This window comes from Aquila chrysaetos, chromosome 13, assembly GCF_900496995.4.
Source record: "Aquila chrysaetos chrysaetos chromosome 13, bAquChr1.4, whole genome shotgun sequence".
In the NCBI taxonomy this organism is placed as follows: Eukaryota; Metazoa; Chordata; class Aves; order Accipitriformes; family Accipitridae; genus Aquila; species Aquila chrysaetos.
In genome coordinates this window covers 6,830,433-6,857,179 of record NC_044016.1, presented here as the reverse complement: position 1 = coordinate 6,857,179, position 26,747 = coordinate 6,830,433, and the positions used below count along the sequence as shown (strand labels likewise).

General features: G+C 37.4%; 1 protein-coding gene across 3 annotated transcripts in view; it reads right to left on the bottom strand.

The window, feature by feature from the left end:
* NVL (nuclear VCP like) overlaps nt 1-26,747 on the bottom strand; it is a 44,265-nt gene that overhangs the window by 15,542 nt on the left and 1,976 nt on the right. Inside the window, exons 2-18 of one of the 3 annotated variants that reach the window (XM_030034552.2) lie at nt 26,598-26,671; nt 25,383-25,435; nt 25,198-25,294; nt 24,252-24,306; nt 23,448-23,714; nt 21,802-21,928; nt 21,439-21,515; nt 21,014-21,148; nt 18,111-18,212; nt 16,068-16,185; nt 15,448-15,592; nt 12,345-12,615; nt 9,769-9,987; nt 9,037-9,141; nt 8,195-8,257; nt 6,701-6,820; nt 4,711-4,810 (exon numbers count right to left, since the gene is read on the bottom strand). In XM_030034552.2, the coding sequence (XP_029890412.1) occupies nt 4,711-4,810; nt 6,701-6,820; nt 8,195-8,257; nt 9,037-9,141; nt 9,769-9,987; nt 12,345-12,615; nt 15,448-15,592; nt 16,068-16,185; nt 18,111-18,212; nt 21,014-21,148; nt 21,439-21,515; nt 21,802-21,928; nt 23,448-23,714; nt 24,252-24,306; nt 25,198-25,294; nt 25,383-25,435; nt 26,598-26,671 (2,128 nt within the window). Of the gene's footprint in view, nt 1-4,710; nt 4,811-6,700; nt 6,821-8,194; nt 8,258-9,036; nt 9,142-9,768; nt 9,988-12,344; nt 12,616-15,447; nt 15,593-16,067; nt 16,186-18,110; nt 18,213-21,013; nt 21,149-21,438; nt 21,516-21,801; nt 21,929-23,447; nt 23,715-24,251; nt 24,307-25,197; nt 25,295-25,382; nt 25,436-26,597; nt 26,672-26,747 lie in introns of those variants that run through there. The other 2 variants (XM_030034553.2, XM_030034554.1) reach the window with 2 other exon arrangements.

The following is a 26,747-nucleotide window of genomic DNA, read 5'->3' as shown; positions in this document are numbered from 1 at the left end:
TTCAGTGCATACCAGCAACAACGACTATTGTGCTGAGTCCATCAAACTTCTCCTATACTCACTACAGCTTTTTAAAATTATATTTGAAGCATACAAGATCTAGGCCCCCACATTTGTGACGTTCTGGAAGGAAGGCTCAGAAGCCCTAAAAGGTGAACACTGTCCAGATGAACACTGCAGTTAACAAATTTGCTCCCTACACAACAAACAAACTCACTAAAGTTACTGTAAAAGACAGATAACATTCAAGGACTGGTGAAATGCAGAAGTATAATTTGTGTGAATTAGAACTATCATGAAAGAAATTGTTCTATGCCTCACATATTAGGTGCTTTTCTTAGATCTTATCTTGCCTTTAATTCAGCAACATGTATAAACATAACAAACAAAAAACACAAACCAAAACTGTAACTATTGTCAGAGACTGAAGATTATTTTTTTTTACTGTGTTTCAAAACATGTGGTTCAGGTGAATAGCTCTACAAAACTAACATAAACTTGCTAAAGAAAAATAGAACTCACTGAAACTAGGACCATGCTCTAAGATAACAGTCGAAGGGAAATTTTGCAAGAATTTTAAAAAGCTAGGAAAAAACCCCATGAATAAAAGCAAAGACATCATCACAGTTTATGTCAACCTTAAATCACTATCAGTTTGTAGTGTTTCACTGATTTCTTGTCTGTTTCCTCAGGTTACATACAGTTCCTTAGATCCCATGGAAAATGCTGCTGATGCCTTGGTCAGCATTTCTCTAAAGAGTTTATGAATGTTCACAGCCTGGGGAAGTAAGACAAGAGCAGAAAGCAGCAGTATCCAATACTGAAACTCACACTGGTAACTAGAAAATTGTGGGAGATTACAGACCTTAGTTAACAGTAGTGCTTGATTGTTTTTTAAGTATTTAGTCTTGGATTTTGGGAAGGAAGTAGACTGAAAAATAATATAATTATTCTGACCCATAAAGTTTCTAGCAGGACATGACACTTCTGCCTCCCCCCCCCCCCCCCCCCCCCCCTTTTTAATGACATTGAGTGCTTTAAAAGTTTAGTCCTTTTCAGACAAAGTTTGACATTGGTTCTGCATTTAGGTGGAAAGAGATTGAGTTGGGAATACTGCATCCCTGCTAATTTAGCAGTAGTCAAGAAAGATCTATAGAGGACTTTCAAAGTCACTGAGTAAGTGCAAAAAACATTCAAATATCCTGCTTTTAAGGACAGATCAAAGGCTTATTTCAGCACTGCCAGAATAAGAATTACCACTTGCAGACTGTATATGATAAACAAAGGAACCAATCTATTGTGCCTGCCCTGTTGGCAAAATGGGAATTAGAGTGTTCCAAGTCCTTAAAGGCTATTATAAAAAAAAGAATTTGGCAGTCTTCAGCCACGGGTTATATAAAACACCACCATTTCACAATAATACCTTGTCACAGGTGCTAACACCTCACTGGAACAATTGTGCCAGGAACATACCTTGATGCCAAAACTGTTTGAGCCACTGCTACCTTAGTGCTAGTACTATTATTCTTTATAATAATGATGTTTTTAGGAGAGAAGACTCTTCTTTCGGCATGATGGTCTCTGACACTACAATGCTCTCAACATACACTAACAGTCATGAACAGTACCAGCAACCAACTGTAAAAGCTAGAATGCATGCAACCACTCTAGAAATTAAGCATCTTGAAAAGCCATTTTCTCTTCCATTAAATTATACTAACATGGATTAAAAAAAGATGAGATCTCACACTTCACAATACTGGCCCAGTGGAAGATTCCAGGAAGTTCTATTATTTAGATTTATATTACACAACTTCCAAGCACCTCTATTCAAGATAACTATGACAGAAAAATCTTTCATACAAATGTCAGACTTATAAGCACAAGAGCTTTTCAGGCACCACAACTTTTATTGTTTGTGGGAATCATTTAAATATACTAGCCAGTATAAGCTATGGTTCTCCCACAGGTCCCTGCTTGGACATTTTGCTCTTATGGCATTAAGAGAGCTTTACTAGCACAGACTTCACTGTTCTCTACCGGCAGTGTGCTCCTATTAATTACCCAGACCATGCTAGCAAAATTTAGTTTGGTGAACACTGCCTCTTCCTAAGCCCCATAAACGGTAAATAAACTACACGAGGAAAATCAGTTTCCCCAATTTAACTACAGCTTCAGTAAAAGTTGTTCTGATAAAAGCTGCATCAATTGGAAACTCTATTTCTTCACACTGACAAATGCAAATATCACAGCAAAAGTTTGTAGTCTAAACCTATCCAAAGCATTATTCATACACACAGCTGATATCCTTCTGAAGCAAGAGATCCAAACTGTATAAATAACTGCCTCCTCTAGCAAAAGTTGGATGTATCAAGCTTTGCTGTTCAGAAAAAATTATTTTATCGTGTTGGCAAAACAACTCCTTTATCAAGATACCATTCATTTCCATTTACAGAATTTGCAGATACATTTATACTCTTCAATTTGATGATTACATTTGTTATGCCTGCCTTTGCATTATCTTTACGTTTGGCATTTTACCTCAAATTCACTTTTTTCATCCATGTCACTGGCTAGTAATACACTGCTGAGTTCATGCCTTACAAATTTCCCAGCTTCCCTCAAATATTAGTTCAGCCTTCATTACCCAGGAAAGTTTTGTAATTTTAACTATTCCAGTATAGTAAAACAGTACATTTACCACTGCAGCTCAACAAGGCAACAGTGACTTTTTTAAACTGGAAAAAAAAAAAAAAAAAAAAAAAATCCCCAAACCATTACAGAGGTACTTTATACCAACATAATGATAAAACTTCATGCAGTATAAGGCTTATAAAGAGATGGATTAACAACTGCACAGCTGTCTATTTCATCTATGCATGAAAATGAGATCTACGAGAGGAGGCGTTACCTCAGAACAGTGCCACATACACACACTGGCCCTAAAAGTATTCGTCCCATGTATACCTGTGGTACACCTGAGGTGGCACTGCAGGAAGTCAAGCTGGATGTTTCCTCAACTTCAACGGTGTTGGAATTCACACCCCACACTACCAGTCAGAGATAATGACGATTTTACTGTCATCAGCAATTAGATACGAAGCCCCTGAGAAACACTAACAAAAAAGGCTGCTTGATATAAATACTTGCACTAGCATAACTAATTTAGCAAGAGATCTCTTTCCTAAGGCAACTTGATGACACTAGTACTAACACTCTTGGTACATCCAACTGTACCTATATATAGATGTGCTACATTGCATAACCTTATTCTCTTTTCTACATTAGATTAAATAGGTCAGAATCATCAAGCTCATGCCAGGAAAACTTACCACTTTAAATCAAAGAATTTCTACAAGCAGATATAGATTTAAGCATCTACTGCCATACTTCACCATGTAGAAGGCTTGATAGTCTCTCACGGTGCAAAGAATTCAAAGGAGAGGAAAATTTTCCTCAAAATCTTTGAATTTTTTGACCGTTGGAAAAAAAAAAATAGTTGCCTATTTTAGGTGATTTCAGACCAAATTTTCCTTAATCTATAGGACCCAAGCAATCTGTCAAGTCTTTAACTTTCTCATCTTCCAGTTTATATCCAAAGTAGCTATGCTACTATCAAAGTAGCTATGCTACTATTTTTCCCTGTTAAGCCATTTCTTATCAGAATTCTACATCTTGTCCATACTTAATACATGCAGGTATGAATCAACTAACTGTGTCTTGTTGTTACCAGTAATTTGCCAAATACATGCTCTAGGCGCAAAGGTTCTTTCCAAAATTCTGGTATCTACACCAGTATGGTTTTACCAAGATAGACTAGTAACCCTGTAATTAATTTCAGTTGCAATATTCAGACAATGCTTATAACCAAGGAAGTGCAAAATCTTCATACGCATATGTTTCTATATTGAGAACAAATTCCTTTCCTTCTAACGCTCAGCATCTAGATGGAGTTCAAATTCAGGAAAAGACAAGTTTCTTGGTATGTACAAAACACAAGACTTCTTTTTTTTTTTTTGTATTACGAAGAAAAGAGGCAGAAAGTTGGTTGTAAACCACATGATGATTACAAAGCAGATGTCAGTGTTTAGCTTATTAACTACGAAGATGCTGCAGGAACTGCAAAAGCTACCAAAAATTGAAAAGCCAGCAAGGGAGCACAGACAGCTGTCAATATCAAAGCTTGACAGAACATGAGGGAACAGCAGAATAACTTCAGGCTGAGGGAACTGAGTTCAGAACATGAAACCCAGGAAGCAAAAGATAAGCAAATGGAAAAATGATTTCACATGAGACAGATGTCTCAAGGCAAAAAAATTAAAAATAGCAGAAAACTATAAGGTTGCTTTGGATAGAAAATCAATGCAAACAGCAAAAAATATATAATTTATGTTTCAGTTCTTTTTTGTTCTTTCATGTTCCAAGGACATAATCTAAAGTCCAATTAAGTCAAAGTCTTTCAAAGCATTTTACAGCAATGGTATCAGGTGCTAATTAAGACACATTTTAAAGAGGTTGCCTCATCTCACGCTGTCACAAGAATGTGGAACAGATTAATTTCTCAGAAAAGGTTTGAATTTGAGGAGACACCGTAATTTTAACTACAGAACAAGGTTAGTTATAGAATTCAAATACGTAAGAACACACGATTTCATTACAAGAGAACCAAGGATGTCCAATTTCTCTTGTTCATGATTTTGGGGTCCTTACCAGGCCTGTTTGTGGCAGCCATAATGAAAACCTGCTGACGATTCTCCAGACCATCCATCTCTGTGAGTAACTGGTTAACTACTCGGACACTGGCTCCTGACTTTAAAAGGAGAAACTTGTCAACAAAATTGAGGAAACAGTGGGAATGTGAATATTTCAAAGTAAAAGAAACAAAAGATCTACTAACTCCCTGCTCCGAAATACTACTCAACAAAAAAAGTTTCTTTTTCACACGTTCAATGTAGCTGCATTCTGGATTTCTACTCCCATATTCTTAGCACAGTTCCACCTCAAATTCATGCTACCTATACACCTGCCACACACTTTAACATGTGGCAAACATCTTCTCTCCCATTAAAAATGAAGGACTCAAAGAAGTACATATAGGTATTTATACTAATTATTCTCTCATCTATCTCAACAAGAACACCCAAAACTTCTCAATATTCAGGTGGTTTGGGTTTTGGTGGTTTTTTTGGTGTTTTTTGTTTTTTTTTTTTGGGGGGGGGGGGGGTGGATGTCTCTCCAAATATTGAAACCTCTGAAACAACAGATTCAGCAGGTGAGCTACTCAGAGTTAAATGTTAACTCCATAGTAGTGATATCCTATAACCAAACTCAATACCTTAATCTGAATTTCATTCTAGAGGTGGGGAGACAGAGAGAAAGCAGAGGAACTGGAGAACAAGAGTTCAATTATGCAGTAAAACTGCTTGATGATTTTGAAGAATGTTGTTCTAAGTGTTACCGTTTTATTTTAAACATACAAAAATATAAATCTATATATGGAAAATTAGAAGATGCGGTGAAAATGCACATAGGTCTCAAAGAGCCAGTGGAAACACCAAACGCCCCTGAGTTTCAGTTATGAATCCCAAGGATTGTCACCAGTATCACAGCCTGAGTAATAAAGTCACCAGTGTCCTGCCCAGACAGTACCTCTACACAGTTAAATGAGGCTGTGAAGAGCAGGGGTGGGCTTCTAGGCACCAAGTTGCTGCCTGCTGCTGCCACCACAGAAGTGAAATATAGTGAGGCCAAAGCAGACTTGTTGCCTCTCCTTGGCTACCATCTATGCGTACTGTGGTGCCTAGTATTGGACACCTTTTATGGCTCTGTGGGAACCACCACCTCAGGACATTCAAGAAGTCAAGTATGAACTTTTCAGCTTGGCTATCTTTCATAGGAAGTGAAGTATGCAAATTCAGAAGACAAGGTACAATTCAGAAACAGTTGATCAAACTTCCTCTCTCCTATGAACTAGAACTACAGCAGTCCTTCTGTTAAAGTCATTGATGGCAATACCTGAACCGTACTGTACTCAACTTGTCTGTTGAAAAAAAAGCATCTTTTCTTTCAACCATCAACATATATGCACCAGTACAGTATCATAAAACAGAGGCACTTCCTCTACATAAAAAACAGAGCAGCTTTCCTTTCAACACACTAATAGTTTGCGCTAATATTGCCCCCCCCCAAAAGCAGAAGTTAATCCTAGATGTAGGTAGTTCGTATTCCAAAACAACAACAAAAATCAAGGCAGAGAAAACTTCACAGGTGGAATAGCTCTGAAGGCTAATGTATTCCACTTATGCTCCTGCCTCAAATATTTTCATGACCCAGCTCACGTTATTCAAATAAGTACATACTTCATGCAAGCATTACAGTTGCATACAGGTGCCAGGATTTGGCCATAAATTAAACGTGGTATTAAACTGCACTCCATCTTTTCCTACGGCTCTACACAGCCAAGTTGGTGGTTATACACACATTCTCTGGATATTTTTTTCTACACATGCATACTAAAAAAAGTATTAAGCTTTATAAAATTTGACAAACGTATTTTTCCTCAAATATGAAAAAGCCTATCAGATTGTTTTTCTTGGGAGATACTGAACGTAGTACCCTTCCAGGTACTTCTGTTACTAGCACAATGCCACAAAAGCTGCAACTGAGATTATTTATGGAGATATTGTAAAGCTAGACTCACTTCATGGTCAGACCTCCGAGGGCACAAAGCATCAACTTCATCAAAAAATATAACACAGGGGGCTGAATTCCTGGCACGCTGGAATACCTGACGTACAGCACGTTCACTTTCACCAACATACTAAAACAAATGACAAATCACAGTGAAACAATGTAAGTCATGAAGATTTTGCTTAAAAAAAAAAATAATCACAGTTTTAAACAGTATTTGAGGTGCTTTGCAATGGAGAAGTACAACTTGTTAAGCAGTTTACTTCTGATAACAGTCTGTTATCTCTACTTCCTTACTGATCAAGACTTACATGGGAACTAGTTGTCACTAGCTCACTTTTGACAGTTTGCAGTACATTCAGAATTTAATAGAATTCCTACTTTCTGGGGAATAAATCTAACTTGCCATCATTCCACTGATGAGAATTAACAAATACAATCTTCATTAAGGACGCTGTTGTTCATCAACTGTTCATAAACAAACCCAGTGAGCAATTTGAACACAACGAACATCTGAAGTTCATATACTAGTTGCCTGAAGACAGGGGGTTGACAGCAGGGAACTGAAAAGTAAGCCAGAATTTCACTTTGAATGGCAAATTGCAGGGGCGGGGGTTGCCAAGTTGTAAATGCAAACACTTCATTTTTTCCAAACAAACATGTTTTGATACAATTTATGTCTTAACACAGTCTCTGAATCACAGCCAGACATTTTCTCTTTACTCCACAAGGAAGTAGGGCTCCTAATTAACTTAAGAGTTGTATTTCCTGCCTGTATCAGTACTTGAAGTACACATTAAAAAAAATGTCTGGGAAAAAAATAATCAAATACCAGCTTCCACATTATTGATAAACAGATAACTGCCATGGTCTTACGAGATATGGGCTGCAGCCATCTTGCTCAGTTCAACACATTCTTTTAACTCTAAAAGAGACTGAAGTTATATCACAACACTTCTAAGTCCAGTACTTCAAAAACTCAGACTACAGCACTTTTATCTGTTAACATTTAAAATCTTTAAAAATCACTCTGATCAACTAAAAAACCACATTGCTTTCCAAGGTTTCAAACTTCCATTAAGAAGCTAAAATGACTGACAGAACACATTTCTGAATGTGAAAGTTGAAAATTTTATTTTGCTTAGTGAAAGCTGCTGATTTGCAGTTACTGATCACCAATTGTTCTCACTGTAGATTTGAACTTTTGTTCTTTTTCCAGTCTACATAAAAGCAATGACGCATGTAGTTGGTCATTCAGAAATCCTACTTCAGTCAAGGAGGCTCCATCTGCCAGGTAATTTAAACTAAGATATATACTTAAACTACCCGGATAGCTTTTTCCCTTTTCACATGAACAACTTCACTGCTAAAAACTTTAAGCAGAGGTTAAATGAGTCAACTTCAGTTCCACCAGTATCAGTTACGTAATTAACAGGAATTTTGCTTGCCCCACAGTTTGGACAAGAATTCCATAAATAACAAAAGCACAATGATTAGTGCATACCATATTTAGCAGTTCAGGACCTTTCACAGATATGAAGTTCAGTCCAGACTCATTTGCCACAGCCTATCAAAACAGGAAAGACAGATGTATATATAAAACACATTTTTCATGTTTTCTTTGGATCTGTCCATGGAGCAATAAACAAACTTAAGGGAAGGAACACAGTTAGCAACTGTTTGTAAAATACAGAAAACAGTACAAAGTGTAATTATGTGGAATTAAGAGTGGGAGGGGGGCAGGGAATTTAGCAAGGTGTTCTCTCTCTAATGAGGCAGTGTCCAGATTTACACCCCACCCCCCTCCCCCACATTAGCTGAAGAATTCTCGATATTTAGTGGGAGTTAAAGAGATATTAAACTACGTAAAAGCATTTAAAGACAAAGATGAGTGACAACCTGGAAACTTGCATGATTATGTACATTTACATGGGGAGGCCACAAGAACTGAAATGCTCGAGGAAAGCAGAAGTAAAGCAGAAGTATTTTCAGTAAGGTAAATATAATAGAGTGTAGACTACTTCCAAATGTATAATTCAGTTCCAGTGAAATATTCCATAGAAATGGTTATCTAATAGAGTTTCTTTCCATCTTTGCTACTTTCTTCTTAACCAACTTCAGTCCTTCAACTTCTGCAGTAATTTCCTCTCAATTCAAGGAAAATTGTAACTTTATAATAAGAAAGTCAAATAACTTTAGCACAGAGGCCCAAATTTAATTTTCTGATGAGAAGAGGTGCAAAAGCCCAACTTCTGGCAGTATCATCCAGACTCAGTCATTCCTACAAAAACATCCACTTCAAGAAGATTCTTCAGTATTTTTAAACGTGTTTAGAAAATGTATTACCTTAGCTAACAGTGTTTTGCCACACCCAGGAGGCCCTGCAAGCAGGACACCAGCTGGAGTCGTCAGGCCCAGAGCTTTAAACTGCTCTGGGTTTCGCACAGGTGCCTATAAAAGAAATTATCATAGTTATCTGTGACAAAAAGCTAACACGAAACTTTTCAGTTACAGTTAGATGAAAAATCATTCATAAGCAAGTTATTTATTCCAGTTTTTTACAGGCTGAAAGAATAAACAGTCAATCAGCATCTTATTATCTTGCACTGATAAGTACCCCAAAATGGGAGACTAGTATTATTCAGATGCAATTACCTTATTTACCTAAGTTCTCATCTTAAGGTGTTAAATATCCCTCTGACTGGCAGCGAGACTGCTAACCTTCCAGTTAAATAGTCTCCAATTCTTTGTGTGGCAGTTGTGTAACTAAGGTTATTGGTACAAAACTTGTGGAATACTTAAGATTCAGCAATAACGAACATACTGAAAACTGAAAGCATGACTACAATAAGTGAAATGTTAAATACATGCACCAGACTTGTAAAAAATCTGAAAGCAAATTATAGAAGTCTTGACTATTTTAAATGAAGATGTTGCAAAATTTCTAGTTTGTAGCATGTTACAACTCATGGGTAGCACACTATACCTTAAATAAATATTAAAAACCAAACAAGCATAGTTTTATTTCCTGCATAGGAGGAAATGCAAAAAATCCTTGAAAGTAAGGTTAAGACATACTAATATTGCCATAGTCAGCTCCTCCCGAACATCCTCCAGGGCTCCAATATCTGCCCATGTCACATCAGGAATTGTGACAAAGCCTTCTCTCTTGGCAGAGGGTTGCACTGATGACAGTGCAACAATAAAATCATTCATCTCAATGCACAGCTTCTGCAGCTGCTCCTCAGGCAAGGGGTCTTGCTTCTTCAGCAAATCCAAAAGTCTCTGCAATTCATCCTTAGGGTACACAGAAAGGGAGAGAAAAAGATTATGCACTGGATTAGGTTTTAAGAACCATTTTTTTAAGGGCTTTTTCAAAGCAATACTTTCTTCAACTGTAATATTAATTACTATGAAACAAAATATTATGTACAATACACATAAAATATGTAAAACAACATTAAAAATAACATTAACAATTAACATTAATGGTAAAATTCCAGGAAAGCACTATGTACATTTAACACTTGTGAAAGCACTGAGCTGACAGACTACAATCTTGATTTAGATACTAGAGAAACAGAGATAGTACATGTATTTTGTGTTCAAATTCTTCCTACTGCTTCTCCCACACTGATTAGGAGAAAGTTCTTTCCATGCTGAAATTTCCAAAATATGTATTAATTACATGTAATGATTCTGTTTTTAATATGAAATTGCTCTCAAGAGAAAGTGAACAACACAGCTGAACAGCACAATTTCAGCAATTAGTAGAACATTCAGTTACGTATAAACCTTTAAAACTCTTAACACATACTTTTAGATTATACACTTTTATTTAGCATAATCTGATTTCAAATCATCAACTCATGTCCTCAGGCTGATTAGACCTGGTTTTGTAACCAGGCTCTGGTAAAGTTTGGGCAAACAGAATAGACATACAGTGTAATGCTTTTCAGGACTGTCCTATCTTGCAGACCACGGCACCCCAGGCAGGTATGTTCCAATTTCCCCAATCAGTTCCTTATTGGGGAAACTATCTGAGAAAATACTTGATCAAAGAACTTTATACTTTCACAACATAAATACATCCCAGTTCTAATATGGAAAGGCAGTATCAAAGCAAATTGATACCGCACCACAAGTAAAACTATACCAGGATTTTCATTATAAGATGGGGGGGGGGGGGGGGGGGGAAGGAGGTAAAAACTCTCTTAAAGTTTCCACATTATTCCTACAGCAGTATATGGGAAAAGTATCACTTCCTATTTGTTGCAACTAAGATAGCTCTACAACTGACCACAAAGAAAGAAAAGTGTTTATAGTGCCTGATACTCCTTTTAAGAAGAGGAGGGAGGGCTTAACAGAATCACTAAGAGAAGCTCTGAAATAGCCGAGACCACTGGGTTTGTTTACTTGAATTGTGTGAATTATTTTTAAAGGTTTTGTATGTTTATTTTTCCATTATAAACATAATAGAGTGGTTTTAATGGCAATACCCTGTATTAGAGACTATGTCAACCTCTTGCCAGCTATCAAAACATGGCTCTGTTAAGATTAGACTTCCTCCTCCTCAATAACCCCTTTGATCATGGTGATGTTGATAAAAACTGCAACTACCTGACCCTCCCCACTTTCTTTTGGCTACGTCAGGCCCCAGGAAACACTGGGAGGTATGCAGTATGATTAAGTTACTCTAATACGAAGGCTTACTACAGCTTTTTACACTGTTTTTTGTTAATTACAATAACAGTTTTCTTTGACAGTCCTTCTAAAACCAGAATCTGAGTACAATGTGGATATAAAACCCCTTTGTTTTACTTCTCCAGACAAATCTTTAGGAAGCCTACTCAGAATGAAGGCGCACACACACCCCAAATTTTGAGAAGTAGGGCCAAGAATTTCTATATAATAAAGATGTTCTGGTTCACTGATCAGTGTGTTGCTTGGGCCACAGAATAATTCCGGCACTGGAAATGCCATTTTCTGCAACAGAGTTCTAGCTGTACTGCACATTAACAGATACTTTCTCTGCAGCTCAAGTCACATTGCTAACCCAACTTTTCTACTGGATAGATACATCTTCCTCAAACTTGCTATAGGTGCTAGACACCACATGTGGTTTACCCCAAACAATCACACAGCTGGAGGGAAAATGTAGACTGTATAAATACTTCTAGACTTTGGCTAACTAACTATACCAGGTCGGGGAAGAGCCCCAGGCATCACAATAGATATTTCACTGAGGGCACAGCAAACAGCTTGGTAAAAACTCAGTGCAAGTCTGATATTCTTACAGTTCTCTTACAGTTGATACACTTTTGAAGAGAGATATAGCCACTATTTTAATCAATGGTCTGCTAGAAAACAAAACAACACAAACAACAACAACAATGAAAAACCCAAGGAAAAAACCCACACCTTGTATAAAACATTAACACAATTTTTGAAGGTGTGGGTTTTGGGAGCCACTTATTCAGACTCATATGGGTCATTAGGAGTGAAGCTTCTGGTTCTAGGAGCCAATATATCTAAATCTAAATTTAATATTACATTGGCCATAGATGTTTAAGGATTTATGAGGAATGACTTTCACAACTATAAAATGGCTCAATTCTTAAGATATTAGACACACGTACTTAAGGAACAAATACCTTAGGAAGAAGTTCTAGTTGTCTGGTATCTTCTCCCACCAGGATGTCTGTTCCTATTCCTATGCCTTCTTCAGCTGTGTTTTCTCCAGCATGTATGTGTTTTCTTTTCTGCTTCTCAGATTTTATCAGGACCCTGTTCACTGTGCACATAGCTGCCTCACGACAAAGTGCCATCAAATCAGCACCCACGTAGCCTGGAGTCAGCCGTGCTAAATGATGAAAATCAAAGGACTCTGGGAGCTTAAGTTTTCGACACAAAGTCTGAAGAATTCTAATCGAGTAGGGAGAGGAAGAACAAGAAAATAAAGATGAAGCTGTGGCTTTTTTTATTTTCATATGAAAACAAACAGCACTGATTTAAGGTCTCTTTCAGTCCACATGAACTGAAGTACTACAGTGGGAACAGTTTTCATTAAACTAGGAAGCAATCAACACTGAAACCCACAAAACTATGCTATGTATTTCCTTTCAGTTTCTAAAAGGGAAAATCAACAGCATCAGCCAGGCAATGTCAATCAGTGGGTAAAAGCTAGTTTTGGTGGATCGAAATATTATAGATTCTTTAAAACTTAGTTTATGATTCAAAATTGACAGAGTAGATCTCAGAGTGTACCACAGAGATGCACACAAGTTATCCATTGAAATATTTAACCTTGCATTCCTAACAACCTTAGTCTGCATTTTCTGTTCCATCCCACTTTTATTTATTTATTGAAGAATACCTACAACAAACTATTCTGCAAGGAGCTAATGAAATCAGACTGTGTGAGGAGCTCTGTCTTTTAATCTTTAGTATCTTTCCCCTACTATTGTCAGTGGAATATAACTGGAGGTATTTCCTGCGTCCCCAGTAAAATTTCCAATAGGCAACACACAGCTTATCTGTACACCTTGTGTGTTACCTCATCCTCATTCAAAAGGTGAAGTTATACCTACCTATGCAGTTCCATCACTAATACAAAACAGCTCTATGTAACTGACAGCAAAGTGCTATGCTTCACACTCTTTTTTTTTAATGGAGTTTTTTCACTCTGTATCAAGGCTGAAGCTTTAAAAACCTCCTTCAAGGTCCACCACCAAGACTTCCTGCTGTTATTCTAAGCCAAGAACAACTGAAAACTACATGAATAGTCAAAAAAAAAAAAAAAAAAAAAAAAAAAAAAAAAAAGACAAAAGCCAATGTCACCACACAAATACTGGCGCTGAACTCTGAGCAGAGGGATCAAATCAACTTGCTTAAAAACAGCAAAACATCACTTCATTGGGAAAATATTTTAAAAAGGCAGCACAAACCAAAGAAGTGAAGATCATTAACATACTTTCTAGTTGCAATGAAAACTAGTTTAAATTATTTCCAGATCAAGTAATGTAATTACAGAAAAGTTATGAAAAGAACAAGTTACTAAACTATTCAAAACTCTGCAATTATAATACATTTCATCTGTTCGCCTCCCCCACTAACAAGTTCCATCATCTCTCATTTAATCTTTATTAGTGATACTAGCTTGGTTTCAAGAATTTTTCAACCTGCCTGACAACTGTAGCTAATCAAGTGACTTAAAGTATAAAAAGTTAAGAACTGTAAATGGCTCGTTCCGAATTTGTGTCCTACATATATTATTTTCCTTCATGTGTTTTACATGCACAAGAAAACACTGCAAGTAAAGCAAGATCTCCAAGTACACCTCCTCATCCTACTCCACCCCCCTAAGGCTGTAGAACCACAGCTAAGCAGTTCAAATCATGCCTTCAGCAAGACTGATTTATTATGTGGTAAATCAGCACACTATAAGGACTTCTGTTTCTATATGATCCTTTTATTTTAAAAAAAGGAAAAAATCCCCCAACAAAAACCACCCCAAACCCAGAACAAAACAGAAAAGCGGCAGGGGGGGCAGGGCGGGGAGGGGATAATTTAAAAAAGAAAATAAAAATCAACAGTTCCTGGAAGCCTACACCTCCAGGAACACAAATACATACAATTGTACAAAACAATATGAACGAATGTGACTACACTCTAACTTGTGAACAGTCTCTACACACTATGATGGCTCTCCCATTCACAACTCCTATCCTTTGAAATAGTGCTGTTTCTGGGAATATTGTATTTTTAACATGAACCTAAGAAATGTCATAGAATCAGAACTCTCATCAGTCAACTCTTTAGTTCTACCTCTACTTGCATATTTTCCTACAACCAAGAGGAACATAATTACTACAGGGCTGTAGATCTGGAGGAAGAAGACCAAAAAAAAAAAAAAAAAAAAAAAAAAAAAAGTGGAAGCATGGCCAGAAGTGGGGTGTGTGGGAAAGGGTGGAATAATGGCCAGTAGTGCTGACAACATAAAGTGAGCAATGCTGCAAGCAGAATAGTCTGCTTTTTCAACTTAGAAATAAGATTAATTGAGCTAGAACCTTTCTTTCCTTCCTGTAACAAGATAAGCCACAGCTGTTTTCAAACTTTCCTTCCTGTGTTTTCTGCTGTTGTGGAAATGAGTAACAGTTCCTTTTTAATTAAAAAATAAAAAATATAAATTTTTTTTTTTTTTAATTTCATCTGACAATCACGGATCTTTGGAGTAAGAAGGGCCAATTACACAAAACAGGATGACTGCAGCTCAGCTTAATGCCTGGACTGGTGTATTTCCACAAGGAATGGAATGGAAGACTCCAGGCCTGTTGCTTAAGGTATGTGCTTGAGAGGACTAACAAACAGGCTATAATTAATTTATGTTCCTAATTTAATAATTACATAAGGAGCACGGAAGACAGAACGTTAACCTCCTGGAACAACAGAAAAGACATATTTAATTCCATCATCTATACTGTTAAGGCACTTGAAAACCCATTAACATAATGCTAAAAGCAGATTGGCACACAAGAAAGGAAACCACCCCAAATGTAGACACAGCTACCAAGACAAAGAGTAGATGTACACTTAATGGCTTCTGCACTTCTCAGTGTGTGCTGATCCATAGGTGTGTATAGGCAGAAATAGGACTAAACATAATAAAGCACTTTTTCTTAATTTGTATGTTAACTTACACATTGTTTCCTTAGTTATTAATTCAACAAAAAGAAGTTTAAACTTTATAACACATACTTTTCTCTTGCTGCTTCATCTGGGATCCCTAAACAAATTTCTCTATCAAATCTCCCAGCTCGTCTCAGTGCAGGGTCCAATGAGTCAGGTCTGTTAGTTGCTCCAATAACAAGGACCTGGGTAGTGGCAGCCACGTTATTCAAATCTAAAGGAAGGAAGGAAGGAAGTTAGTACTTATACTCACTGTCTCAACTTTGATCTGATATCTACATGACTCCGTTTTTGTAGCACACAATAGCAGTCAGAACAGCAGAGATAAACTAACCAACACTCATACTAAACTGCTGTTCATCCTTATTTCCACTACCTAGAATTTGCATTTTGTGCAATCAAACAAAAATAAGCATTTCAAATTACATTTGACACATTTTCCCATTTTATCTGTTTACACAACAGACAGGCATATATAATGCTGTACAGACCACTGTGAAAATAATGTAGTAACATCCCCTCAAATTTATTAGAATCTTCCCACCACCTGCCAGGTAAACGGTGCCAAAATATGAAAAATTATTACCACTATCTCCACTAAAGTAACCATGAGTCACTACTGAAGAAAAGCAGACAGTAAGCCTGATAATTAGAAAGTTTAGCTTAGCACAGATGTTCCTGAAACTGACCATCCATACAAGTTAGGAATTGAGCAACAATTCTCCGCTCCATGTCCTTCGATGCAACTTCTCTTTTTGGGGTGATTGCATCAATCTCGTCAATGAAAAGGACACATGGTGCACTGGACTAGGAACATGAAATATTAATAATTACAAAATTATACTGACATAGTGTATTACAAGAAAGAAATAATTTTTTCAGATTTTCTGTTCTATAATTATTACTCTAAGTCTGCTGCACAATTGACCTGTCCAGGAACAATTCTGTTGTTCTTATTGAGTATCTGGAGAGCCACCAGACTATGAAACTCTGCTGAACTGAGGCTGTGAAATAATTAAGGCATGAGATTCAAAATGTCTCTATATATTGTTTAAGATTTAAATGTACCTTTATGATTTCCATAAATATTCCATTGTGACTGCTTACTTGCTTAAGTCCAAAAAAGAAAATCAGGCAAGAAAGGTCTGATTTGCTTTTTTGTTTGTTTTGTTAGTGACATTAGAGCTGTGGAATTCCAAGAGCTAGTATTATTGACACACATAATGAAACAAAAGGAGCAGTAGGTGGTCATGAAAAATGATCTGCCAACTTCAAGATTACTGCACAGCCTGACCATGTTCAAAGAGTAAAAATGAGCAATGATCAACTTCTACAAGTGTTCTAAAATTCCATGTACTTCATGTTCATAAAAAGTCAACACTAATACAGAATAACTACTGTAACTAATAGAATAGTGTTTAACTGACATAAGGTTACTAATATTCTCAAAAAGCACTAGTAGTGCAAAGGAATACTCAAGGAAAACACTAGAATCATCTTCAAAAAATTACTAGAATCATCTAAAAAAACCAGTATTTTAAAACCCACGCATTCTGTGTTATTAGGTAGCAACTGCGCCATCTAGTTGTCATTCACTTTTCTACTATCCGATAGAGGGGAAAAAATGCAACTAAGCTATAAAGATTCCACAGTACATGCATAAGGTATGGTGGAACTACATCTTTTTTTCCCTACACAAAAATTGGTACAAAAACCAAGTGCAAAAGCTACTTAAGTGAATGCGAGGGACTATAAGAAAGGCAACAGAATTTATTTTTAAATGTATTTTATGCAATACATTTAATTTCTTCAAAAATAACTTTTATAGCAACCTCCCCTCAATCACTATACATACAGAAGATATGTAATTTCTAAAAACTCTGTGCAATCACTTATTTAATTTTATTCTAAACAACATCTTAACAAGACTTTCTAAAAATTAAAATGTAGTATGAACTGGAAACATAATAATCTAACAGTTTCACAATCAATCTTTTTGCACTGTTTAGCATTCTTTTTTACAGGAACATACTCTAAACACCTATATACAGTTGTGGGGGACAGTAGAAAAATGGAATAAAGTTGGAAAACCAGAACATTCTCAGAGGTCAGGAACAGAAAACTGTCCTCATGAAGTAAAACGTTAACCACACACTAAAAAAAGAAAAATCTGCATTTGTTTAAAGTAAAATTATCTCAACCTGTCTGGTTCTCTTTGCTTCTTACTAAGTCTGGAGGTCACAGCAAAGCAAGACTTCAACTGTAACTTGACTCCTGTTCTTATGATGTTTGTCCCAAATCTCTTACTTTATACCTAAACCCCCAAAGGCTTAAGTCTCTCGCATTCACTCAAATTCCATGCCATACAAAACCAGAAAAAAACCCCTGTAACAAAAAAGCACAGTGAACGGCTCTTACATCTTTTTTTATTTTTATATATCAAGCCAAGCAGCTCCAAATAGGTAAATAATGTATGTTGCTCTCTTTACATTGATACGACGAACTATCTTTTGTTAAGATTTCAGAATAGTAATCTTTGTGCTCTATGACAGCATGACACTTAGTACAATGGAATTCTGGTCACAGAAGGGGAGACACTATGACTTGTGTGCAGCAGTATAAAGATTCACTCACTAATATTCACTCAAATTCAAACCACAGCAACAAAGTATGAATCTTTACAAAGAAAAGGACAAACAATTCACAGTGTTATTTCCAACAGGCGTTCTCACCACAGCCTGCTGAAACAATTCTCTCAGTTTCTGCTCAGATTCCCCTGACACTCCAGACACCATCTCTGTTGCTGCCACTTTCAGCATCGGGAGCTCAAGTTCCTGAAAGAGACAAGAAATACTGTATGATATACCCAGAGGTTAGAAATGCTGGCTGTCCTAGAGGACAAATATTTTCCAATAAGACATCTTTTATACCCAAAGATTATGAAATCAAGACTAAATCTTAAAGAGATTTTTAAAAAGATAAGTAGCATACTCCAACTTAAAATGGGTCTGAGACATTTGGTTAAGTGAACAGAAATGGATACAAAAACCCAGGTTTCCCTAATTCAGTTAGAGAATGACTGCACTGCCAAATAGCTTTCCGCCTTAGTCCCTGTCGTGTTTTAACCCCAGCCAGCAACAAAGCACCACGCAGCCACTCTGTCACTCCCCCACCTCAGCTAGACAGGGAAGAGAAAATATAACAAAAGGCTCGTGGGTTGAGATAAGGACAGGGAGAGATCACTCAGCCAATTACTGTCACAGGCAAAACAGACTTGACTTGGGGAAAATTAACTTAATTTATTGCCTATCAAACCAGAGTAGGGTAGTGAGAAATAAAACCAAATCTCAGAACACCTTCCCTCCACCCCTCCCTTCTTCCCGGGCACAGCTTCACTCCTGAATTCTCTACCTCTCCCCCCACCAGCTGCACAGGGGGACAGGGAATGAGGGTTATGGTCATTTCATCACATGTTGCCTCTGCCACTCCTTCCTCTTCAGGGGAAGGACTCCTCACACTCTTCCCCTGCTCCAACATGGGGTCCCTCCAACGGGAGACAGTTCTCCATGAACTTCTCCCATGTGGGTCCTTCCCACGGGCTGCAGTTCTTCACAAAATGTTCCAGCATGGGTCCCTTCCACAGGGTGCAGTCCTTCAGGAGCACACTGCTCCAGCGTGGGTCCCCCACGGGGTCACAAGTCCTGCCAGAAAACCTGCTCCAGCGTGGGCTCCTCTCTCCACAGATCCGCAGGTCCTCCCAGGAGCCTGCTCCAGTGCGGGCTTCCCACGGGGTCACAGTCTCCTTTGGGAACCCACCTGCTCCAGCATGGGGTCCTCCCCGGGCTGCAGGTGGAGATCTGCTCCACCGTGGAGCTCCCTGGGCTGCAGGGGACAGCCTGCTTCACCATGGTCTTCACCACGGGCTGCAGGGGAATCTCTGCTCCAACGCCTGGAGCACCTCCTCCCCTCCTTCTGCACTGACCTGGGGGTCTGCAGGGTTGTTTGACATGTTCTCACTCCTCTCTCCAGCTGCAGTTTCTGTGCCGCAGCAGCTTTTTTTTCCCTTCTTAAATATGTTTTCCCAGAGGTGCTACCACTGTCGCTGATGGGCTCGGCCTTGGCCAGCGGCAGGTCCGTCTCGGAGCCGCCTGGCATTGGCTCTGGCAGACATAGGGGAAGCTTCCAGCAGCTACTCACAGAAGCCACCCCTGTAACGCCCCCGCTACCAAAACCTTGCCACACAGACCCACCCAATACAGTCCCCAACCCAATCCTTCACAACACATATATTTCAGTTCATGCTTGGGCTCCCTTTTTGAGAAAATTGTCTTTCTCCATCTGTAACAAAGCATCGCTTAGCAGTGTGAAAGAGATCCCCAACAGGTTTGGTTCCCTTAGTCTTGCTCCAGAAGCATCTGAGCAGGACTGTACAGTAAGATAAGTGTAAAGCTCACACTCAAGGTTTTCTGCTATTAAAATTAAATAAATAAAATTGTAACTTTAATAGACTGTAGCACAGTAGTGCTACATGTAGTTGCAGACTATTTCAAGCTTTTTGAACTACATATTAAAAAAAAAATAATAAAATCCTAGTTTATACAAATCAAGGCTACCAGAGGCACTACCTGGGCCTTGGAGCAGATAATTTGCCTTAAATAGCACTACTGAAAATGTCTTATTTAAGAAAAATAATTTAGGGAGTAGTCATTGAATTTATCTCATCTCTGAAAATTTTTTACTTGTGTCATGTTTCTTCCCCAAATTTAGTATGCTTCCAGGATACAAATACCCTCTGAAGTATTAAATATCACAGATTCATTCAATGGGTACCTTTTTACAGTAAGGCATTAAAAAGAAAAAACCCAAATCTTTTTAATTAAAACATTTGAAACACAGTGTCAGAAGGTTCTAATCAACTTTTAAGGAATAAACATCAGTATTTTCTTTCAAAGATAAAATCTGCACTACAAAAGTTCATAATTCACATGTATGTAAATTTAAGGTTATAATCTGTGACATTTAAGGAACAACTGTACTAAAGAAAAAGAAACATCCATGGTTATCACTGAATAGCCCTAAATAGCCACTAGATTTATAACCAAAACAGGCACATAGCAGCACAGCAGCCTCACCACACACCAAACTACTAACACCAGTAATGCCTTGCCTGTGTCAAACATGATTTCAGAGCATATGACAACATCCAGTTTTGGAATTCAGAAATCACTGTTTAACAGATGCCACCCAACAGAATCAATGTAATGCCTCGTAAAAGATGGTAAGGTTGAATCCAGACTTAAAACACTGTGGTAAATTTAACCAAAAGTGTCTTCCATTTATAGCCTTCTCAATACCCGTGCCTACATTGCTGTCCTGGGAATGCCTCAAAACAATTAAGTCAAACAAAATCCTGTCACTATGTCCCCTCTTCATATATGAGGTTCTATCAAGTACAGATTCAGATGGAATATAAACAAAGGAAGTGAAGATGAATATATTTTAGACTAAGATAGGAAGGAGAAAAAAGAGATTAAAAAAGAGGAAAGATCTAGTCTATCATGAAGGAGGATTTTTTTTTTCTCTCTCTAAATATAATTCAGAAAAAGAAGAAACTGTAAATCTAAATCTATCTCACCCCAGCAATTGCCTGTGCAAGTAGTGTTTTTCCACATCCTGGTGGTCCATGTAAAAGAAAACCGCGAGGTGGAACCACACCTAAGTGGTTATAGACTTCAGGATGACGGACATGAATGAGCATCTTGCATATTTCCTGTTGAGAACAAGAGAGACCTCCATTTAAATTGCAGAAATTAGTATTATAGATTGCTAATATTGTAGACAGGCCAAAATAAAGCAAGTTCTGTTTATTAATATAATTTCAGTGACTGCTTTCAGAAAGATTAATCAAAGGAAAAAAAACAACAAAATTTTGTTGCTGTTAGTATAAGCAGCTATTCTCAGTGCCATGCACATGAATTCTGCCAGATTTCTTCTTTGTTATTTTTCATGCAACATTTTATTCACTCCATTCTGTATCCCACAAATAAAATTTTAACTAACCTTTAAAGTTTCATCATTGCCTCCTACATTCTCAAACTTCACTGAAGGGCGGTAAAGCTCTGGTCCCTTACTTCTAACTGTTAAGGAGGAAAAGTCATGCAAATTTAGACACAGCATAATAATAGTTGCTAACACTGAACAAAAAAGTATTCAGCCTAAACAGTTAGTTAAGCACATGGAGTAGTATTTTTTGGTAGTATGCATAGGACTGGAATTTTTTTTAGTACAACATTAAGGCTAAATTTCTTAACAAAATGCTTGAGGTCACTTCTCTACACCTCAGAAAACACTTCTCTGGTAATGGATTCCACGGTCAAGTACCATCTCTTTGTTTGGAGCAGCACACCAAAAATAACTTCTCACCTTTCTCTTTAAGTAAGATGGAATCAATTTCTCCATCTACATCTGGAAATTCTTCTTTTTTTCTTTTTGCTCTCTTACCCTTTGTCTTCTTTCTTTCACCCTCCAAGACAGAAAATTCTGTTGATTTCTAAGGGCATAAAACCAGAATTATATACACAAAACTTTCCAAGTCAGTGAATTTCTGCAAATACTTAAAAGAACAAAATGTGTCAGTGTCTATGATGTTTAACTTACACACATCATATGAATAAAGACAAGCGAGCAGGAATTTAACCCCTTCTTTTTGTAGAAAAGCCTTTTTACTTAGGATTTGCCTTTTTTTTTTAAAAGGGTTAATTACACCAGTAATTTTTTTGCTAAGATCACATACTTTGAAGCAAAAAAAATCCCAAACAACCCCGCTCCCCCAAACCCCAACACCACTAACCAAAATCAGGCACCAGTTATTTGCACACCATAGAGCAATCCACTTTGGGGATGAATAAAACCGTATGAATGTATTTACTCCAATGGAAACAATTTTTATTACTAGTAACTCACGAGTGGCTGTAAGAAAATATTATTCAGTGCTGACACAAGTTAACTGCATGTAAGAAAAGGACTAATACAGGAGAAAAGAAATAAAAAGAGGTTCAATGGTGAAAGTTGTGTTTGTTTACAATACAGTATTGCAAACTTTTTACAATTTGAACATCTCCCTTTTATTCAATTTCTCTATATAAGAGGATGAAGTACTGCTAGGATAAAGGGATGATTTGTCAAATCTGCCTATTCAGTAAGCATTTTGTGTAATCAGAAAGGTAGATGTAAATGTAGTTCTTCCTTCACATAAAAAAAGAGCGTCCTGCCAAAACGTCTGGTCAGCCAAACAACATAAGTGTAATCTCCCACAGATAAATGGAAAGCTTTCAATAGCTAAAGAAAGTTGTTTTTTATTAAATAAGAAAAACTGGGGCGGGGAGGAGAGTATCACAAAGTGGGCAATATATCTGGATGGGGAGTAGGACCTATTTTTAACTGCTTTGTAAGTTAATGCAATTTCCTTTCAATTTCCCCAACCCTTGTCCATCCAAAAAACTTCAGCTTTCCCCAGGCTCACTAAGCACTTAACCACTGGCTAAGGGAGACCACATGTTATGGCTATAGCAAGCCACATGCTTCCTGACTAGTTAGGCTGGTCACTAGCAAACAGAATAACTAACAGCTAAGTTCCACTTACCTTTCTCCCAGTATGGGCACTAATCTGGATCTCCCTAATACTGAGCACTACATCTTCCTCAAAAAATGTGGAAGAAATTCATGATTTTGTGACTTTTTACCTCCCATACAAACATGCTTGAAACAGGCCAGAAGGTTCAAAAATCACTTCTGACATGGCAGAACAATGGGCTAAGCCCTTCATTCTTCAGAAACCAAGCTAAAAACAAGTACTCCACTGGTCAATCTTCCCTTTCTATCTAACATGTTCACTATCTTTAAACACAGCATGCATGTTTGTAATAAAAATAATATATTTTAAAAATCCAGAGAGAAAGACAGACAGTCCTTTTGGTCTTAGTATCACCCTTTAAAAGCCTGTCAAATTACACAGGGAATTATATTCATACTTGCTACTTAAATCACATTGGGTTTGTAAAACACAATACCTCAGAAATCAGCTTCTTTTCATCTCCTTCTCCATCCTCAGAAAGGTCAATGAAAAAGTCTTTTCCACACGGAGTTTTATCAATGAACCAGCCCCCTTCAGAGATGCGTGTTTCAACTCTTGTTCCTGGTGAGAGGGTGCTTGTTTGAGGTGCCGTTCGCACAGGAGGGGGGGTTTCCATTGGTTCATTTTTTGGAGTGGTTGGAACAGAATCAGGATTTCCTTTCTTGTACAAGCTCAGCAGGGAACTGTTCATATGATTTGTAGACTGCAGATTCATGTATTTTAAAAGAAAGTGTACAGGTTACAACTTGGAGTATTTATATTAAGAGGCCAATGAAAACTATTTCATAAACATCATTTAGCATTATCCCTGCTGGAGAAAGTAGTCATGCATCTTCCAACCCACTCCTCTACAAATCAAATGACTGCATACAAAACTACATCTGCTGGTTAAGGAGGCAACAGCCTTTGCGATTTACCCTGAAAGGACCCCTGCTAATTGACAGTCACCTCTTTTAGTACCAGTCAGGTATGTCAGTTCCTCCAATCATTTCATTCATTTGAATGCCATGTCTTTCAGGCCCCCAGTGTGCTTTCCTCAAATTGATTCCCTACCACAGGTTCTTCCTTTTTCTTCAGAAAATAGCCTCCTTTTAGCTCTACAGATTCTCAGTTGGAATTACCAACTCTGACTATAACTCATCTCTACCTCCACTTTTAAACTCTCCAAGTGCATTGGAATTTCACCACATAGAATCATGTGTTATACAAACACAAATGATCATAATAAAATCCAACTTACTAGATCTTCTGGATAATCATCATAATCAGAGTCATCTGTGGCACTTCCTGTAGTCCTTTACATGGAAGGAAGACAAAAACTATTAATGTATCAGAGCAGAACTGCGAGACATCCACAAAACAAAACAAATGCAATTTCCACAACGAGGTTCCCCACAACCATGATATGTAGCCTAAGACTGGAGAAAAATTCCTGACTCGCATGCTCTAAGTTTACTCCTTTGCAGAGTTAAAAAATGCATCCTTTCCAAGTCTGTGACAAGTTGGATTAATCTGGCAACCTGGCTGAAGACAGTCCTAAAAAAAAAGTGATGTAGGATCAATCTGATTCAGTTCACTGAGAGATCACACAATCACCAATGCTAGCACAAGGGAAGTAGTAGCAAACCACTGCTGAACTAGACTAGTCCTTCTGACAACAATGTCCTATTTCCCACGAGACCCTTAATATCTATCACAGGTTAGAGAAACCAGAATGATCCGTGAGACTATGCACTGGGTTAGGAGTCAGGAGATCTTAATTCCAATCTCATAGCCAACAGTGATTTACTCTGAACAGCCTGTCCTGTAGTCTTATCTCTCGGTTTTAGCTAGTATCTCTCACCCCCAAGAAAGATTAAGAACAAAACAAAACAAAGTAACTGAATCACATGAGGACTGGGGCCTTGAAAAACTATCAAGGAAGCCCCAAGGATATCCACTAATTCAGGGCTGTATGTTCCCCATAACAGAGAAATCATGATTGGCTCTAGTATCTATTTGTCTTCAGTGAAAAAAGTGCTTCCATTAACTACAGGTAACTTCTGATGAAGACAAGCCTACGGGAAATCAAGGATCTATCTGTAATCTTGAAACTACCAAAATTTAATATGAAGACAGAAAGCTTTAAAAAAATTATAATACTAAAGGCATTATTGAAGTAATCTAATGGTAAAAATTCTTCTTACTCATTTTTCTCTTGTTGTCTTGCTCTTTTTGCCACATGTTCAGCTTCTAAAACTGCTAAATCTTCGTGTTCTTTTTCATTACTGATTATTCCAAACACTGAAAGAAAAAGTTCAAACAGGTTAAGAAAACAGCCAAAGCATAAACAAAAAATTCCCCGTCTTAGACATAATGCTAACAGAACTACCTTTTTCAACTTGTATTCTAAAAGCATTTCTTTTTCTTCGTCCATATTCTGCACTGAAAAAACAAAATAAAGAGGTTACACCAACTACTTTTTCCCTCAACATACTGTCATTCTCAGTGGAAAAAATACATTGTAAATTGATACCTGAGCTTCTACACAAGTTCTTATTAAAAAAAAAAAATATGTGAGAATGTGATTGTTTTTTCTTAAGCCTGGAATAGCTCAATCATTGGGATGAAGCAAAGCCACTAAACTACACTGGTCTCTAAAGGGACCTTTAATAAAAATTATTAAGGTCCTCTTTAACTGTAGATATAGAGAAGCAGCAATGTTCAAATGAACACACTGGATTCTATTTCACACCATGACCCATTTTTAAATTTTTATTCAAACAAGAACATATGGACACAGGACTACAGTCTAGAAACGACAGTCCAGTGAGGAATAACTGTGCTAATTAATAATGGTCAGTATGAGAAAACCTGATTCAATGAGCATCCTTAAATGCAAACAAAAATCATCAACCTTTTACTTTCACTTACTGAGGGTATATTTTATTTATTTGCTTTTATACAATAGCTGACAGAGGAAAAACAAAACAAAAACCCAAGATCTGTAAGCATCCTAAGCAAGGGTTTTGGCTCCCTTTCTCTAACAAGGCACAAATAAATAGAACACGCGAACATGAATGAATATACTTCTCCACCTTCGTTAACCCCCAACACCCACCAATGATCTGCAGAAACACAGACTTGCTCCCCACCCAGAAAAGCGTAACAACCTAAAAATAATTAGGTAAGACTGACCGTCCTGCTGAGCAACTGAGCAAGACTTAGTGTCTTACTGAATCCTCTATCTCCCCCAGCTGCCTGCACTGAAGTGTTATTTTCCCTCGTATTTTAAGCTCACTGCGTTAAGGACCAACATGTAATGCGTCTGTAGCTGTTTAATTAAAAAAAGCAACCCACAAAAAAATGAACCGCAACTAGATCTTGCAATGCCAATGCATTAATAAAATATCAGTTACTAGATATATCAGCAGAGGAAAACACTGGAGTGGAAATGATCTTATTGTTTCAACCAACCTCAACAATCGGTAATAAAGTTAACATAAAGAAAACTAAAATTTTGATTAAAAAGACACAAATGCAAAGTAACAAGATAATATAGTCCATATTTTGAATGTAGAATATAAGAATACAAATCTTTGCTCACCTGTAGGTTTTCTGCAAATCAGATGCTAGAATTCCAATGTCAACATACTGGCCACATTTACTACTTGCAAGATACTGAAATGAAGAAAGCAGCGAATAAAATCTTTGTCAATCACTTCACCAGAACAGCTAGATCAAATATGCCTATTTC